The sequence below is a fragment of the Porites lutea genome, chromosome 2, assembly GCF_958299795.1.
Source record: "Porites lutea chromosome 2, jaPorLute2.1, whole genome shotgun sequence".
Taxonomy (NCBI): domain Eukaryota; kingdom Metazoa; phylum Cnidaria; class Anthozoa; order Scleractinia; family Poritidae; genus Porites; species Porites lutea.
Genome location: NC_133202.1, coordinates 37,374,842 through 37,382,145, shown reverse-complemented (window position 1 = coordinate 37,382,145; position 7,304 = coordinate 37,374,842). Strand labels below are relative to the sequence as shown.

The following is a 7,304-nucleotide window of genomic DNA, read 5'->3' as shown; positions in this document are numbered from 1 at the left end:
GTTATTCATTATTCATTTAACATTGACTAAATGAAATATTAGCAACCAGAATGTCTTCCTTTATGATTTCTGACATTTTCTAAGCCATGAGGTATAGAATGTACGAGCGCCCATAGCGTGTCTAAATTCACAATTTTCCAGGTGAGGCGTGGTCGCTGTCTTAGCTAATCCAGTGTTTTAGGGACTGGATCTTTGTATGTTGTCTCATCAACGATAATCCAGATGGTCACTAGAGGGTTCGCATCACGTGAGTTTGCCGGCCGGTCGTTCTTTGGTATAAAGTTTGTAAATTCTTCTGATGCCATGCCTGGGATAGATTTTATTCGAAACCAATAGATCTCTTACAGTAACGGGCTTCTATTCCGATACACTTGCCAAAAACGATAGAGTTCCACAAAGAAACGGGCTTCTAAACCGATACACGTGCCTTCGACAAAATTACAATTCTCTAAATCAAAAAAATACTCCGTTCAAAGTGTCACATGATCACGTGTTCGAAACGTGATCGGCTACATCTAAGATAAAAAATGTCACGTGTGAAATGTAACACAAAACTCCGTGACACACTCCCCCCTTGACCAGTCGAATCACTGGTCAACTAGTCTCCGAATATAATCAGCATTCCGAGCGGCAAGACGCCTGGGTGGCCTGATGCTATCAATTATCTGCTCCTCCCGAGGTTGCTCATCATTACTCACGACAGGTATCTCCAGGGGAAACAGCCTTTGAACTGGCCTCTTCATAGTAACAGGTCTACCACTCTTACTGATAACCTTGACTACAGCTGCTCTAACGCGATCGTCCGCACCATGGATCAACTGCTCCACTCGTCCAAGTTTCCACTGACTACGGGGCAGATTGTCTTCGAAAACTGTAACAACATCTCCCTCAGATACAGCAATACTGGATCTAGGCCTGGATTTCTGCCGATGCAGGTTCCTTAACTCTAACATATTCTCTGCTCCAGCGCCTCCAGAAGTGTTCCAGTAACAATCCCAAGTACTTCCGTCTTCTTGGGAGATCTTCCGACGACACTGTATGGTCAAGTAAGGCTTGTCGATTTCCTGTTACCTCCGGCAGTGATAATATTCGTCTTCCATACATCAAGTGACTTGGTGTCAATGGTTCTTCAGGATCATCTGACGATACGTAAGTTAAGGGTCTATAGTTAAGAGTTCCCTCAACCTCGACGAGAATAGTGTGCAATTCGTCATAGTTTAACTTAGCGTTCCTAAGTGTCTTCCGCAAACATCCCTTTGTGTTCTGAATCAATCGCTCAAAAAAGCCACCCCACCAGGGCGCTCTGTCCACATTAAATCTCCAGTCAATTCTTTTACTGGCCAGGAATTTCTTGACTCTTGGGTAAGAAAATAACTTGCTCAAAATTTTATCTGCAGCCTTAAACGTTTTAGCATTGTCCGAGATAATCAGTTCTGGTAAACCTCTTCTAGCTGCGAATCTCCTCAAGCAACGAATGAATACATCAACTGACAGGTCTGTAGCAAGCTCCAAATGTACTGCTCTCACAGAACGGCAAGTAAACAGGAGAACATAAACCTTCTGTAACGCTGACTGTCCTGACACCTTAATGTACAAAGGTCCAGCATAATCTACTCCGACATAAGTAAAGGCAGGTTTCTGGCTCAATCTTAACTCGGGTAGGTCACTTTGAGGAGGCACTCTGTAACTCCTCCCTTCATATCTGCGACAAACTGTACAGCTGGCCAGTGTTCTTTGAACAAACTGTCGTCCCTTGACAATCCAAAAACTGGTTCTCAGCTGGGCTAGCTTAGCTTCTACCCTATTGTGATGCACCCTTTCATGAGCATCTCTCACCAACAGAGTTGAAGGATAATGATTCTTTAGTAGTAAAGCTGGGAACTTCGTCTCATGTGGTACATCAGCATTAGCAATTCTCCCCTTACATCTTAGGACTCCACTACTGTCTTCGTACAAACCAAAGTCTCGCTCTAACTGACTGTAATTTGCTTGGGACTTCAATTCTTCTGGACACTTCTTAACACTTCACTTCTGCATTTCCAAGTTCTTCTGCAGTAACCTCTCCCAAGGAAACAGTTCCTTCCTTTAGCAACTTGGTCTTGATTTTAAAATTTTTCACAAAGCGCAACACCAACGCTGTAATACGAAACAACTTGTCACAGGAGCTAAAATCTGTGATCGGAATAACAGTGTCCATATTGGGCATTCCATTTGTAGTTAACAATACTGCTTCACCAACTGCTTCGATAGCTTGGCCTTTCTTCATCTCTACGCAACACTCCTCAGCAATTGTTTCGGAATATTCCTCAGAACTGGGCCAGTTTCTCATGGGCTCCGACAGCCACGATGGTCCCTTCCACCACAACACATTACTCTTTAACTTAGCCGCACCTTCTCCGCGAGATCCTATGTCTGCTGGGTTGTCAATGCCAGGACAATGGTTCCACATGCTCTCTTCGGTTAAAGACAAGATTTCATTCACACGATTTTGCACAAACTGCTTTCACTCCTTCGAACCCTTTATCCAGCAGATTGCAGTCTTGTTGTCTAGCCACAAGTGTGTCTTGTCAATTGTAATCTGTGACGCCAAGGCTTCTTTAACTGAGGACACCAATCTTGCTAAGATGACCCCAGACAGTAATTCGAGTCTAGGGATAGACTGCCTTGTCAGCGGTGCCACTCTGGTTTTGGATGACAACAAAACTGGAGAAAAATCACCACTCACTTCAAGAACCAAGTAAACAACAGCACAATAAGCCTTCTCTGAAGCGTCCCCAAACCCATGAATAACATACGACGTAACACCTTCCTCTAATCCAGCATACACACACCTCGGTACTTACACTTGCTGCACCCCTCTCAAGTCCTGAAGCCACCTGTTCGACTGCTTCCGGGTAGACTCCGGGAGTGGCGCATCCCATTCAAACTTGTCCTAGCAAAGAGACTGAAACAAAATCTTCATTTCCACCAGCATTGGACTGAGTACTCCAAGGGGGTCAAAGAAACTTGAAGTAACCTTTAACAAGTTTCTCCTGGTCGGCTCCAAGTCTTCTGAAAGTCTCAGTAAGGCTTCAAATTTAAAAATGAACTCATCAGTAACACAGTTCCAATTAAGACCAAGTACCTTGTGTTCATCCTTCATATCAAGCTTCTCCAAATGATTGACAGTAGTTTTCGCGTAAGAGTCTGTATCCTCCACTACAGCACAAGTTCCTACAGTTGCAACTTGGTCCTCACAAATCAATTCAAGCAATTTAGGTGAATTTGGAATCCACTTTCGCAAGTTAAACCCACCTTCCAATAGGCACTTCTTAGACTTCTGATAAAGCGACAGACACTCCTCAACACCCTTTTCTCCTGTCACCAAATCATCCAGATAAAATGAATTCAACAAGTTCTGAACCAAACCAGGATCAGCCTCATATTGACTGATATGATACTTCAAAGTGGCATTCATAAGAAAAGGGCTAGCATTGACTCCAAACACCACACGACAAAACCGATATAACATCAATCCGGGATTCTCTTCTTCTAAACTGTCCACCCAGAGGAATCGCAGGATATCACGATCTTTTTCAGCAACTCCCACATTGAGAAAGGCCTTTTCAATGTCTCCTACAAGTACAATTCTTTTCTCTCTAAACCGGAGGAGAACGTTGAAGATCGTTGGAGTTAAGGCTGGTCCTGAGTAAAGACATTCGTTAAGACTTGGACTATCACTGCTGGGCCTTGACGACGCATCAAAAACAACACGAAGTTTGGTTGTAAGGGCATCCCGGCGTACCACCCCATGATGTGGTAAATAATGCACCCTTCCAACATCAGGACGCTTGGCACAGTCTACTTGTTCAATTATACCACTCCGCAACTGATCTTGTACGATAGAGTCATATTCTTTCAACATCTCTGGATCCTTTCTAAGACGTTTAAGCTGCGAACTCAATCTTGCTACACAGTTCTCAAAATTATCTGCCAACAGCCCATGTTGCTCCTTCAAAGGTAGATGGACCAAATACTTGCCATCTTGAAAACTCAAATTATTTTCAAAGGCTTCAAGAACAGTATCCTTATCTCGAATGCCGACAGAATCCAGATCCCACAATCTATCCAAATCCCCTTGCAGCGTATCATCAACAACCCTTGACTCCATCCTCAACACGTGAGTCGACGAAAACTGAATACTTGAAAGTTTCTCCCTCGGGAGATTTTCCACCGCACCCGACAACACCCATCCAACCTTTGTAGAAACAGCCACAGGTCCACCCGACCTGACTCCTCCCCCCTTACTGACTTGCCATCAAAGAAATCCCAGATATAATCTGAACCAATCAACAAATCAATCTGCATTGTATTGCTGGCAGGGCACACATCAGCAAATTCAATGTTTTTTAAGCTGGGATACCTTTTTTTAACCCATTCCAAATCTTGACCTTGTAAATCATTACAAATGCGAGGGACTGCAAATGCATTCAATGTTGTCTTAAAGTCTGTTCCTGATTTGGTTAAAGAAAGTTCGACCAGGTTGACAGCTTCCAGCTCTTGGTTCTGATCCCCAAATGTTGCAATTTTCAGTCTCTCTGTCCTGACAGTTTTCAATTTCAAGGCGTTTAATACCTTTTGGTTGATATACGATCGCTGGGCTCCAGTATCAAAAATTGCACGTACAGTGAGACTATGAGAGAGTTCCTTCCCCGGGATTGAGACATTTACTTGAGCAGTTTGTAAGAAAACATGCATCCCAGAACCAATATGCAATGCAGGTGAGGCTATTGCCCCAGCAGGAATATTACTGCTGTCTGCCATACTACTATTACAAACTGCCAAATGGTGACGACCACTAGACTTGAAGCACTGAATTTTGGTGTCACAGTTACGGGCTAGGTGCCCCCCACGGCGCAGGCAATTGAAACACCTCCCTTGTTTCTTCAAAATTTCTCTTCTTTCATCAATATTTGTTACAACTTGGCACTCAGACGCTCGGTGATTTCCTTTGCAAAACAAACAGTTTAACTCCCCACGATTTCCGCTCAACAATGCACTCGCAGTTGATTCATTGCCAGGGTTAAACGATTTCTTTAATGGGGATTTTTTTTCTCCACAGATGTATTCATACCACACCTTTCACGGGCCTCCACTTCATTTTTGATAGCCTTTATTACAGAAGTTAGCTCCCAGTTATCCTTATGTTCCCTGCTGACTATCAATCGCAATTCTTCTGGCAACTTCTCCATGAATATAGGAATCAAAAGAGCTCCATACTGTGCAGAATCAATTCCCAGTGCTTGTAAACCTCTAACCTGAATTTCCAAATTATTGACAACAGCTCGGATTCCCTTAACGTTGGACATGGTATTCACAGGCTGTAATTTGAGTAAGGCCTCCATGTGAGAGCTAATAATTATCTGCTTGTTTCCAAATCTATCGGTTAAGATTTCAATAGCCTCCTTATAGTTCAGTTCAGTTAATGGTAATCCAGTGGTAGAATTTAGAGCTGGGCCATCTAATAGACTTCGCAGATAATTAAACTTGTCAACATTAGTTAGCGAAGCGTTCTTATGCACCGCAGACGAGAACGAATCCTTAAATGTTTGCCAGTTTTTTTGGGTCGCCAGCAAATCTTTTTATGTGTAGTTTTGGTAGCTTCGCACCGTTACTAGAGCTAGATGGAACAGACCCACCTTGACTTCCTTGAGGCGATTCTTGTTTGCCACGAGAATTTTCACATTTCTGCAACTTGACAAGAGTGCCATGAATTCGCGCGCGAAACTCTTCAGATTCCTCTATCTCCGGTTCTAAATTTCCTTCGTCGATTGCGGCCAAAATCGATTCGTCCAAGGCCTTTAAGGTCGCTAATTTTTCATTGAGCGTAATAGTTATCCGTTTTATCTTGTCTTTAGTGGTATCAGACCCATCGTAATCCATGAGAAGTTCATCGACTGATGCAAGAACTTTCCTTGTGTGTAAGCGATGCGCCGCACGTATTTTCAGATTCTTCGCTAGTTTTCCGGGCATAATTCAGCTAGTTCTGACTCCAAATCCGGCTCTTGGGACCAATTGTGATAGATTTTATTCGAAAACAATAGATCTCTTACAGTATAGGGCTTCTATTCCGATACACTTGCCAAAAACGATAGGTTTCCACAAAGTAACGGGCTTCTAAACCGATACACGTGCCTTCGACAAAATTACAATTCTCTAAATAAAAAAACTACTCCGTTCAAAGTGTCACCTGATCACGTGTTCGAAACGTGATCGGCTACATCTAAGATCAAAAAATGTCACGCGTGAAATGTAACACAAAACACCGTGACAATGCCTGCATGAAGTGTGAACCGCCTTTTTTCTCTTCAAAGCTTTCCAACCTTTTTTGGTCACATATCTCCCTACCGTTGTGCTCGAAACTTTGATATTGTGAAGTTGAAGCTTTCTTTTTACCTTTCAGTCTTGTTGAATCATTACGCAAATACTTACAGCTTTTTCGATAACATTTTTCACAGTTTGTAAAAAAACCCGGCCATCTACTCCTTGGTTTGTCTTGTAAGGTCTTTACTTTTGACCACTTGTTCTCTCATCGTTCAGACTTCTTCAACAATTTGACAATTTCTTTGACTAAATGGACAGAGTACCGTAAAAGTAGATGCCTGAGCTCTAGCACAAACAGTGTACGCCTTCATTTTCGTGAAAGAGTAGAGAAAACAAAAGAAAACGCCAAAAAAAAAAAAAAAAACGAAAATAGAAAACCTACAAAATGGGCAGGAAAAATATGGCGGGAAAAAATCGCGTACGTGCACATTTGGGGAAAAAATTTAAAAAATTTCATAATTTCTTCAAATTGTAGTTTGAAATTGCTTTGAACGGTTATTTACATACATTTACTACCTGAATCAGTTTACATTTGCCTAAGGAAGCATTAAATGCTTTGCACAAAATACAGTTTATAATCGGAACGAACTTTTGAAACACCCTGTAAATGTGAACTTCAAGCATTAAGATTTATACACAAATGGCATAAACAAGAGCTCCCATCAATCTTTAATAGTTGCTTCCAATATGCCAAAAACATCCACTCACATAACACAAGATATGCTTCGAAAAACAATCTAAATAAGACTTGTTTTAGAACAAATACTTGTAAACAAAGAGGTCAAAATCAGGCCTAAAAGGCCAAACTCAAATGTGATGGCCTGATTTTGGCCTCTTTGGCCTTTTTGAGGGAAAACAATAGAAATGAGGAGGTGGTGGAAAAGGAGAAGGGAAAACAATAAAAATGAGGAGGAGGAGGAGGAGGAGGGAAAACAATAGAA

General features: G+C 42.1%; 3 protein-coding genes across 3 annotated transcripts in view; all 3 read right to left on the bottom strand.

Moving 5' to 3' along the window:
* Positions 1-909: 909 nt before the first annotated feature.
* On the bottom strand, positions 910-2,449 carry LOC140926151 (uncharacterized). Its single transcript, XM_073375938.1, has 2 exons — positions 2,023-2,449; positions 910-1,946 (listed from the first exon to the last, which is right to left on the bottom strand). The coding sequence occupies exons 1-2, from the start codon at positions 2,447-2,449 to the stop codon at positions 910-912; spliced, it is 1,464 nt and encodes a 487-aa protein (XP_073232039.1).
* A 483-nt stretch (positions 2,450-2,932) lies between these two features.
* LOC140926150 (uncharacterized) lies at positions 2,933-4,150 on the bottom strand. The gene has a single exon (XM_073375937.1). It carries the CDS (start codon positions 4,148-4,150, stop codon positions 2,933-2,935), a length of 1,218 nt encoding a protein of 405 aa, XP_073232038.1.
* Positions 4,151-5,075: 925 nt separating this feature from the next.
* LOC140926148 (uncharacterized) overlaps positions 5,076-7,304 on the bottom strand; it is a 44,515-nt gene continuing 42,286 nt past the window's right edge. The window contains exons 4-5 of the mRNA XM_073375936.1: positions 5,679-5,996; positions 5,076-5,500 (exon numbers count right to left, since the gene is read on the bottom strand). Coding sequence (XP_073232037.1) covers positions 5,076-5,500; positions 5,679-5,996 — 743 coding nt within the window. The remainder of the gene's footprint in view (positions 5,501-5,678; positions 5,997-7,304) is intronic.

Bases quoted from the DNA above. Each gene is read 5' to 3' on its own strand.
- LOC140926151 (XM_073375938.1), bottom strand. From the start codon at position 2,449: ATGTGGAACCATTGTCCTGGCATTGACAACCCAGCAGACATAGGATCT. The intron at 1,947-2,022 runs GTTAAGAAGTGT...GTTTGTACGAAG, and splicing joins TGGAAATGCAGAAGTGAAGT to ACAGTAGTGGAGTCCTAAGA.
- LOC140926150 (XM_073375937.1), bottom strand. From the start codon at position 4,150: ATGGAGTCAAGGGTTGTTGATGATACGCTGCAAGGGGATTTGGATAGA.